This window comes from Gavialis gangeticus, unplaced genomic scaffold (genome assembly GCF_001723915.1).
Source record: "Gavialis gangeticus isolate Ggan-Ray unplaced genomic scaffold, GavGan_comp1, whole genome shotgun sequence".
Classification (NCBI taxonomy): domain Eukaryota; kingdom Metazoa; phylum Chordata; order Crocodylia; family Gavialidae; genus Gavialis; species Gavialis gangeticus.
This window is the reverse complement of record NW_017729034.1, coordinates 49,672,904-49,684,444: the sequence shown is the minus strand read 5'-3', so window position 1 is coordinate 49,684,444 and position 11,541 is coordinate 49,672,904. Positions and strand designations below refer to the sequence as shown.

General features: G+C 43.4%; 1 protein-coding gene across 1 annotated transcript in view; it reads left to right on the top strand.

Annotated features, from left to right (window-relative positions):
• The window catches only part of RYR2 (ryanodine receptor 2), a 784,157-nt gene that overhangs the window by 76,239 nt on the left and 696,377 nt on the right, over positions 1 to 11,541 (top strand). Inside the window, exon 4 of the mRNA XM_019526720.1 lies at positions 1,154 to 1,174. Within this exon, the coding sequence (XP_019382265.1) occupies positions 1,154 to 1,174 (21 nt within the window). The remainder of the gene's footprint in view (positions 1 to 1,153; positions 1,175 to 11,541) is intronic.

Below are 11,541 nucleotides of genomic sequence, written 5' to 3'. Positions count from 1 at the left end.
TATTTGGATTGCTTCAAATGTTATGTCTGCCTATGGCCTAAGTGTCTAAAGCTGAGACCTAACACCATAAATGTAGGCTCCCATTTAGAAAATGTTTACTTTACTGATATCTCCCCCTGCTAATATTTATTAAAAGGGACAGAAAAAACTTAAAGCTTACTATGACATGAGTAGAGATACACCAACATGGATATCAATATTGCAACTTATAGAGACAAATTTTACTATTATAGCTCTCACATCAGCAGCCATTGCTGGAAGCATTCCAGTACTTATATCACAGTACAAACTGGGCAATTCCCTTAAAATAAGCAGTGGATGTAATATACTTGAATGATGATTTTTTCCCTGAGTAAGAATGAAGGGCTGCAGGATTTGGCCGCAGTAGGAACTGAAGGATTTACCATAGTATGTAGTGTCATGCATTCAAGTAGGTGCATCCATGAAATTACCCACATGCACATTATGCCTCCATATTTTGACACAGAAATTGTGCACAATTTAAGTCCTTGTCTCTTTACAGCTGTCTGTACAAGTCCTTTCTATAGAGAAGAACTTTCAGTCTCCATTTATGAAAGATTAATGCTTACTAGGAATAAAAGACTCGCATTTGATACTACACTAGTTCTTATGTTGCGTGTACAAAGCTGCTTTTGATGTGGTGGAGTATTCAAATATTCACTTTTAGTTTCTGTCACTATATTTCAGCTGATAAACCTTTTCTTTTGCAATCTTTATCTTGCATTAATACTTAAAATGGCAAACCTTGGGCTAAAGCCATTGGAACAACTCAGCTGAATTGTTTTCTCGTATGGCTAAGTATAAGGAGGAGTGAATCCATAGACTTTTTAGCGTGAGTGTCTGGTGCTTTTAGGATGTGGTTAGACAGTTTTTGTAGAATATAACATTGGTTTCATTCAACTCCAGTCTTAATCTTGTAATCTGACTTTTGGATGGAGTTTTTAGGCCTCTAAAATGTTATATTTCATGAACTATTATTCAAAAAGAAAGTTTTTGGCATACGCAAGAAGAAAGAACATAGAGAGGGGGAATAGATTTTACCCATTCCAAAAAAAGTGAAACGTTAAAGTAAACTGTGGAACATTATATTCAAAGACATAGTTTACTGATTTATTGCTTTTTCTTTCCACAGCTAGTTGATGTTGAAAAATGGGTACGTGCTTCTGTCTCTTATTTGCTTAATTCCAAATACTCCATGTTTGCCGTTGAGTCTAATCTGTCTGTTTTGTTATCCTGTGTAACATAACATATTAAGTTGCATGGCTCAAAAAAGGCTAATACATTGCCAGGCTGGATCTGGTAATTTCTAAATTATATCCCATCAAAAATCACACCAGGAAAAACTTTGATTTTTTTTCATAATTATTTTTCTTGCAGTTACATGCAATATGAAGCCTAACATAATCACGGCTATTGCCTTGCAACTTTGAGCCTTGCGGTCCAATGTTGTAGCTCCATCCTGTAACCCCTCACTGTGTTTTCAAATGTCCACATTTTAATTCTACAATGCATGGCAATAAGATAATTATCAATATTGATAAGTAATGCCTTGTTTTATCCAGCTGCAAATGTTATGCATACTGAATATTTGCCTATCATGAACAGCTGCTACAGAATATACAGTAATTATTTGGAGACTTTATGGAATAAGTATCTTAATAAAGATGTTCTATTTTGCATTAAGACTTAATTTCTTCCTAAATGTGTTGAACTAACCTAAATTATGAGGGTCAAATTTTTAAAATGTAGTCTTCATTTGTCTGCCTGTGTTTCCCTATAACATGTGACTATCTGTCCCTACTGCACCACACACAGAATCATTGATTCTATGACTTATATGAGGAGTTAGCTCAAACAGTTGAGTCATTTAGCTCAGCTGGTAGGTCATATTGTTAGATTCAAGATCCTGGGTCTTAGGGCTTCTGCTAATGGCCATCTTGAATACTGGCTTATAAGTAGCAGGTTTTACAGAAATTTGAGCTGGGTGTACATACCAACATGTGATACAATTTATCCAGCATTTTTTGTTACAATTCATAACACTTGCACAATTGGTTGTTGGTGTTCATGTGTACATGTGGGTGTTCATGCATATACTAATGGAAAGAGGTTAGAGTTTTTTGAAAAATTGGCTATAACATCTACTGAAGACCTTCATGATTCATTGGTCCTTAATTCTGTTCATATAGTGGCTTAAAAAGAGCTAAACTACATGACCAATAGGTGCTGCTATAAATAACTCAATAGTTAAACAATTATACAAACCAACAAGTAAATAGTTCTGAGTGACCATTAAAGCAATCTATCTATAATGCTTTCTACTCATATATTTATAGCCTTCTGTGACAACTGAGTTATGCTTATGACCTCTTTTAATCATGTACTTATGTTTTAACATATACTGTCATACCATAATTTAAGTGTACAGTTAATTGTGGTCTCAGGCTCGGCCACTGGGCAGCCAAAAGGCAAGCATCCTGGGGACAGGAGGAACATAAATAAGAGGGAGCCTGATTGTGTCTCAGGAAGGAGGATGCTGCCTTAGCAGAGATGAAGTAAGCCCCTGCTTCCAGTGTTTGTGTATTTTGCATTACAGAGTCATTGGGAAAGCTGTGTAAGTAGCAGTGGGAGCAGAGAGCAGGTTCCACTTGCTTAAAACTTCCTACCCTTAGGGCTTGAGTAGATGCTCAGACTGCACTGTTCAGAAAGATTTCTATCGGCAGTTCTCATTGTAGTAGTAACCCATGCAGAGAGAGACCTCTTGGAAAATATGACACCAAATCCCTAATAGGAAGAAGGGTGTGGCTGTTAAGGAAAAGAAAAAAAAAAAGTGCCTGGTGAATGGTTGTAGCAAACTTCAATGTGTTTAATTTTGATTTTGGAAAAAGCAAACTCACATATAAAGTACTCTGCTTCTTCCATCCCTCTGTCACTAGGCATTCTTACCTTAGGGAACATCAGCTGACTGTCTACACTGAAATCACTCCTCTGTGACACCTCTTACCACACATCCAGGTGCTTACATAGAAGGTTGAAGTTGCTAAGGATTGGTGATCCGTTTAGTCTCCGATCACCCCATATGATCAGATCTGAGCCCTTCCTAACAGCACTGATGCAATACCACTGTGCCAGATTCTGCCTCTACTACTAAAACATAACCCACTAGTGCCATTACTTAGAATGACATGACTCCCGATATACTTTCTGACATTACAGAATTATTGAGCAAAATAAAGGAAGAGCCTTGAAATCAGGATCTCAGGATTTACTTTCTCTCTTAGGTGACAAGTTCTTTTTGCTTGGTCTCCTTCTGGCTCCATGACTCTTTGCTGTCTAGTGGGCCAAATTCTAGAGATGAGGGTGGGTGGGTAAAAGATGCTTGCAGCAATAACTTGGAGTTTAAACCAGCTTGCTGGGTTATAGACAGTGTGGATTCAAAGTCCCACACCAAGGGAGGCCTAGAACTTGGGTTTTCCATTCCTAGGTGAGTACTCCAACCAGTAGTTTTGTTTGTTTGGGGTTTTTTTTTTTTTTGAAGAGAAAGAAGATCCTTATGCTATTGTCCAGGCTTAGGGCATCTATCTGTTTAGGGCCTTAGTCCTGCTAAGATAGGTATGTGTAATGTGGTCAGAGAGGAGTTAGATTCCAAGCAACTGAATACATCTTCGCAGAAGGTAAAAGGTCTTCACTGAAATGAATGGAGAGCCACACACACATTCTGCGTAACCAAGAATCTCTCTCTGAAGATCTATAAGTAATTTCCCTTGAGCTGTGGTCCTGTAGAAGGAAGTAAAATTCCTTTCTAGGGGCACATGAGCAGCTTATTTTCTCCCCATTAAAAGTATGTGTCTACACAGATAGAAGTACGATAGTACAGGTGAAGTAGAAGGTGTCCCTCATTCCAGTCATGTACATCAAGATTGTGCCAGCAGCTATACTTCAGACATGGATGAAATAGAATATAGCCCTTGAAGACTTTGAAAATTATAATGCAGTTGTACAAAAGCACTTTAGCCTTGTGCTTCACAAAGCTCCCACAATGCAAATCAAACGCTGGATTCATATTGGTTCTTGAGGCATCTAAATGAGACTTAGATCAAATTTAGGTGCTGAAGTCAAAGGGGTGAATCTCATTCTCAAGGGTTGACCCATAAGGACCTAACCCTGAATTGCTCTTGGGCTTCTCCAAAGTTTTTTCTATTGAATCTAGAAGGATTATGGGTTCTTAAGTTGGGGGAGGACTTTGGAATCTCATCTGTGATGGATGCTGACAATTCAGGTGGGTCATCATCAAAGCCAGGTGTCTAAATCAGAGCTTAAACTGATACAAATTGAGTCCTGGCCTAGAAGTAAGTAGAGCATATAATGGACATGACTTACCATATACATCAGTGGTGGGCAAAACACAGTCCATGGGCTGGATTCAGCCCAACAACTGACTGGATCTGACCCATGGCTGCCCTTGCAGCTATTCATATGGGGCCAAGTCCTGCCTGCTCCTGTCAGGGCATCCCATGCTGCACTCCTGCCCATGCCTGCCAGCCTGGGCCCCAGCCGGTGTGCGCAGGTTCCAGTGGGGCAGTTCCTGATGTAGCTGCAGCTGGCTGGATGCTGATCTGTTCCCCTCACCTCTATCTGTGGCTCTTTCTGCTGTGCTGCTCTGAGTGGGGGGAAGGGGAGCTTCAGCCAGATGGCTCCTGCCTCAGTATGCAGGGCTCTGGCTCCAGCTCCTAGCTGCTTCCGATCCACTCTGCCAGCCTGGTAGGATGAGCAGCCACCCATGGGTGGGCAGAGTGGGTGGAAGGTGGCTGGGAGCTGGAGCTGGACCCCTGTGCACTGGGACAGGAGCTACCTGGATGAAACTTCCCACCCACCTCCCTCAGCAGCACACCAAGGGCAGGAGCAGGAGGAGGAGGAGGAGGAGCTGCTGCTAGAGGCAAAGAGAGCAGAACAGGTCTGCTGCCCAGGCCCGCGCCCCGGCCAGTGTGCACAGTTTCTGGCAAGGCTGTTTCTGATGTGGCTGTAGCCAGCCAGGTTCTGCTTTGCTCTCCTCACCTCCAGCAGTGGCTCCTCTCACTAGGGTGACCACCTTTTCAAAATGATGCCATGGCCAGAGCAGAACCGAGTGGGGTAGTAGCAGATGCAGGCTGCCTGCTGTGAGCTTGGGGCTCCTCATGCTGCTGCCCTCCCCTCAGGAGCCTCATACCAGGTGTGCCCCATGCCTGCCTGGCAGCAGCAAGGGGCACAGCTCCATGCTACCTTTATCCTTGCTGCCACAAGGCAGGTAGAGGGCACACAGTCAGTGTGGGGCTCTTGAGGGAAAGGGAGCAGGGTGGGGAGCCCTGAGCCCTCAGCAGGACCCCAAGCTGTGCACCACATCTGCCCCTACCCTGCACACAAATCTGGGGGGGGGGCACATGCCTCCCTCATGTTCCATCTTGAGGGTAGACACAGTAGCGGGGAGCCACCTCCCACCCTGCAGCCCCTGGATGAGCTGCCCATCAGTCCATTCCACACTATGTCCTGGGCCCTGGCCCCATGCACCACCCTAGCTGGACAGTGCCCCCAGCCCCTGCCCCACTCCCTTCCTCGTCATGGTGGTTTCAACTTGCACCTCTCCAGCCCCCCTATGCCACCTCCCCCCATACACTTACTTGCAGGTAGCTTCTCTCCACACTGGCTGGCTGTATTCCTGGCCACGTTTATGTGTGCGGGTGCACATATGTACATGGCACCCCCTGCATCCCGCTCTTGGCAGCCTCAGATTCCCTTGCAGGTTGGAATGCGGCTAGCCTGTAAAGGGAATCCTGCTGTTTCCTGGTCTCCATATGACACTGCAAATCTGGGACAAATGCTGTCTCAGAGTCATGCAGCCTGGGACTGGGACCTGATGATCCCATTCTGGGACTGTTCTGCCCAATTAGGGACATGTGTTTACTGCATCTCCCACTCTTGCCTGTGCTACTCTGCTCTGGGTGGGCAGGTGGGAAGCTTCAGCTAGGCTGCTTTTGCCCCAGCATACATGGCTCCGGCTCCAGCTCCTGGCTGCCTTCCACCCACTCTGCCCACCCACAGGTGGCTGCTTATCATGTCAGGTGGATGGAGACAGTGGAAGACAGCCAGGAGCTAGAACCAGAGCCCTGCATGCTGAGGCGGGAGCCACCCAGCTGAAGCTTCCCCCACTCAGAGTGGCGCAACAGGGACATGAGTGGGAGGAGTAGCTGCAGCCTGGAGGTAATGGGAGCAGAGCAGCACCCAGTTGGCTGCAGTGGCACCAGGAACAGCCCTGCTGGAAGCAGTGCAGTGGCTGGGGCTGTGGCTGGGCTGCCAGGCATGGGCAGAAGCACAGTGTGGGCTACCCTGGGTGGGAGCAGGTAGGGCTTGGCTCTCTGCAGTGCCACGGGGGCAGCTGTGGACCGGTCACTGCCCAGGCAAGCTCTGATGCATGTACCCCCATCCCCCTCCCTGGTGCCTCCTGGGACCTAGTGCCCAGGAAGCTTCCTGCCCCCCCTCACCCCCATGCACGTGCACATTCTCTTCCCCACAGAGCAGGGATGGCAATGGAGCGGATCATGGCTTGGGGCCTAGGCCCAGCCCTGTGATCCCAGCTTTTCCTGCCCATCCCACTCCCAAACACCACTCCTAGCCTGCCCGCGGACCTATAGGGAGTTTTGGTGAGTTGTGCTGGGAAGATGGCATGCTAACCAGGCCCATGATAGCTCACTAAAACCCGGTGTCCCCCTGGCCCAAATAACTGACGACCCCTGACAAAACTGAAACAATCATAAGTATCTTATTTGTAATGCCACTTACTTGGTTTTCTTGTAATTTAAATATGCAAATACAGGAATAAGTTGGCTATCAGAGACCTCTTTTCAAATATAAATCATTTCCTATAAATAAAAATGAAGTTCAGGTTGCAAACTCTGTCTTCCCCTTTCCTCTTTATAACCTCAGGGATCTTGGGCTTGATCTTAAACTGTGACTAGCTAGTATGGCTTGGGTGGGTAGACTGGGAGAAATTGATCTGTGCTATTTTACATCTCATGCTACTGGGAATGAATTTAGTGCTGATGAAACCTAGATTACATATACATTGCTTTACTTTGGCCATTAATCTCTCCCATGTTGTAAGACAAAATGTTTTCTGCCTAGAGGAAGCAGTGGTATAAAACCAACTGTGCTAGCTTTCTATCACCATGACATTTTTCTATACCACGTTCCCCTTTAGGGCACCTTAAGTTCCATTAACAATTCTATGGTATCACTAAGGGGAACCAATGGGGTCTATCCGTAGAATGAATTTTTTACTGTGAGTATCCTTGGGATTAATTGGAGGAGTATTTAGGTGACACAGCTTGATAGTTGCACTGGAAATGCAGATAACAGCAGAAAGCTACACAGTGCTCAATATGAAGCTGGATCATGTGCTCAATATGAAGAATAGATCAGTTCCTATCAACATTTCTGAGGCCCTTAAAACATTTTATAAAAATCACAAAAATTTAACAACAGGAGTGTTTCCTTGTTCTTGCATCTTTCTTTCATGTTTGGAAACAGCTCAGCTATTGTGGGTGAAATTTCCAAGAAAGTCCTGATTCAGAGCAAGCATTTCATATTTCAATTAAAAACGCTAATCTTTGAGAAAGTTATAAGAAACTGAAAATGCTGCACTTAGAAAGAAATCAGTCCATCTTTACATAGTTAATACAATGTATTACATGTAATATTTTGAATGGAAATGCAAGCTATCAAAAAATTTCAGTGTGTAGAGCAGAGGAGTGTAGAGAAAATGTTTCATGATTTATCTCTCTTCTTCAAATAAATCACTACCATACTTCAGGAAGCTGAGTTTTCCTGTATTTCTTAAGGTGAAATGTAAACAGTGACAGAACAAGGTGAAAGAGAATAATATATTATACAAGAATATCCTCCATCCTTCCTTGAATTTTTTAATTTTTGAAAGGCCTTTAAAACATGTAGGAAAAAAAATCTGGTCTGTTTGGAAGTCCTGGAATTTCCTACATGCATTTCTTTCTGCATAAGGTATAAAAAGGTAGATACTCTTTGTATCTAATCCCTCTGACATTTAAGAAAGTGATATTTTGAATACTGAAGAATATAGTTTTGAAGAGCAGGAGTTAATGGCAATAGTCCCATTGACTTCCATGGTGTAAGCTTTTACTGAAAATACATGACACGAAATCAAGTGGGGAAATCTCTTCTACTGAAAGTAAACACTAGGCCTCAAAGGCTTAAGCTAGGCTGTTTGCTTTGGCTCAATTTTATGTTGAAGATAAGGCTTTTGCAGATCACTGAGTACAAAAGGAATACATTTCAAATAGATAGCTTCTAAACTGATTACTTTCATAACCCACATGAATCTTTGTCTAAAGAACTCAGAGAATCTTGACTGATTCTGGCTTGTGAATGAAACTGAAATGGATTGAATAAAACCAAAAGAACTTGTCTCTGTTCAGAGCTGAGTTGAATAAGTAAACCAGGGTTGTGGCACAGGTTGAAATGGCAGAATATTAATATTAAGGTGTGCAATATAATTTAACTAATTAATATCCTTTAGAAGTGATTAGTTGCAAGCCCTGGCTGCCTTGGTAACATGTTTAAAATCTTTAATACATCATAAGAATACTGGGATGTTCTTTGAGACTTTTCCTGTGTGCACTGAGGTCATCGATGTAAAGCTTAATATTCTTACATTATGCTTTTTGTAGGCAAAATGATTTTAGATACTTTACCAAATAAATATGATTATACAAATACACAGTCCCTCCCCCCAAACCCTTGCATTCTGATTTTGAATAGGACCTGAAGCATTCGGTTAAAGCAGGGGTGGGCAAAATATGGCCTGTGGGCTGGAACTGGCCCAACAATTGATGGTATCCAGCCTGCTGCTGCCCCTCGCAGCACTCCCCATGAGGCTGAGTCCTGCCTACTCCTGTCCAGGATAGGCCACATTGCACTCCCATCAACACCTGCCCCACACCCACTGACGGCACCATGCTGTCCCCGGCAAGTGTGCACAGCTTCCTGGCAGGGCTGCTGCCACTGGTGCTGCAGCTGCCTGGGTACTGCTAGGCTCCCTGCAGCCCACCACCTCTAGCAGCTCCTTCTCCTGCCCCTTCTTCACTGCTCCAGGTGTGGAAGCTGCAGCTACAGCTGGGTGGCTCCTGCCCCAGTGCACAAGGCTCCAGCTCCTTCCACCCTCTCAGCTGCCTGCAGGTGCATGCTCATTATGCCAGGGGGGCAGAGTGGCACGGGGCAGGAGAAGGGGGAGGAGCTGCTGGAGATGCGGGGAGCTGAGCAGTACCTGGGTGGCTGCAGTAGCAGTGGCAACAGCCCCACTGGAAAGTTGGGTGCTGGTTGGGGTGGTGCTGTCAGCTGGTGTAGGGCAAGTACTGATGGGAATATGGCATCAGCTGCCTCAGGTAGGAGCAGTCGGGGCTTGGCCCAAAGTGGAGCACTGCGGGGGAAACTGTGGGACATATGTGCAGCGGGGGGTGGGTGTGTGGACCCCCTGCACTGCTGCATGTGCCCCTGCCCCTCCTCCTGCCCTCCCTCCCCCAACCCCTGGCCAGCTCCTGGGACCGAGCATGTGGGTGGCCTCACACACCCAACCCCCCACACCCTTCACCCTGCACACCCACCATACATACACCCCCCCGATATCCCTCCCCACATACAATACACAAGAGTAAGACTTTATTTTGAGATATTATGCAATCACCTCTATATACACTACTCAATAAAACATAAATCAGGACAAAAATATTTTTTGAAATAAAAATATGTTATAGTAAATATTTGATTTTTATTTATAATTTGTTAAAGTGATATCTTCTTAAATTTGTTAAAATGATATCTTAAATATTTTGTGTGTGCAGCCCTTGAGACCTCACCAATAGTGGTTAAGTAGCTCACCGACCAAAATAATTTAACCTGCTCCTGGGTTAAAGCAATATCATAAGGTGTGACCACAGGTACTCCTTGATGGCTTGAATGACAATTTAGGGAAGGTAATACAACCACATTAGCTCCAGATAAACAATTCTTTAACGAGTTATGTTTAATATGGAATTACTATTTTAAACATCAACACAGAAAGATATCATTTTAAGCAAGGCTGGAAGTCCTATTTAACTGTATTGTGTAAAATGATAGGCTTGGACTGCAGCTCATTTCCGATTCATGCGCTTAAGGGAAATTAATGTGGTGGTTTTCTAAATGTGTTTCTCTCTACAAAAATGAATTGAAGTGAGCACTATTTTTTTTCAAATGCAATATTAGACACGTCTTTCTAACTTCATCTTTGGACTCCTTTCCCTTTTACCACTCAGTGCAGTAGTATAGACTTGAAATTCTCAAGCTGGCCTATGCAACACCAGGAATTAATGACTGCTTGCTGCTAGAATGTAGCATATTACCCACTTACATTTTACGGTCTCTTCTGCTTAATTCCTGGAGCTAACTTGCAGTAAAAAATAGCTTTAAACACACTGGAGACTAGTATTTTTCTAGCAGTTCTTTTCTAATCAATGTCACATTGATTTCTAATGATTGTCACATAGATGCTGATGTAGTGAATTGTTTAATTATAGAAACAGCAATATAAAAAAATACTACGTGACATTTTTTGGGATTAAAGGCCCAATTCCATATTGCCCTAAATGCTACAAGAAGCTACAAAGTCATGGGTTAGCTTCACAGATGGGTACCAGAAACCAAAGCGTCTCTGTACCCCTGTAGTCACTAGAGAGAACTTCCGTAGCATTTTTTTCTGTATAGATGGCTATGTTGGAGGACTGGTATTATTGCCAGATCAGATCAGGCTTTGATTCTCTTCCTAGACTGGTACCATAGATACCATATGTAGTAGATGATAGGGGATTTAGGTAGATACCAAATGATTATCCAAACTGGAATCAAATTGGGATATATTCTACCTTTTTCAGAAAGTCTCCCAGGACCTTCAGTGACAAATGTTTAGGACTTTTACATGCTATCTCATCTGAAAAATATTAAATGTTCAAAACTTCTGTACAGAGCTGTATTACACACCTATAAGCATCCCAATATGATGATTCCTATATAAACAGAAAATAATCAAATTATTTATAATTTTTAATCAAATCTATTATTCAGTGCCCACAGACAACCTCAATTTTAAGATGCATTAAAAGGATTGTGTAGTACCACTGAACAAAGGGAGGAATGATCAGCATTTTTTTTACTAGATGCACATACACACACACAATCAGTAAGGATTTCAGTTGGAATTACTGTCATACTTCAGAGTAAACTGCATGTTAGGTGAAGTACCACATACCCCCACTCCCCCAAGGAAAAACAAAATCCAAAAAACCATCAGCTGATGCCTGAGCTGATAGAAAGTCCAAGAGCACACTGGGGCACATTTTTCCTATTAAGGAAGTTGGCCCAATGCTAAATGCAAAAAAAATTATAATTACTGCTTTAAGATTTCCTCTCTTGCTACGGCTGTTA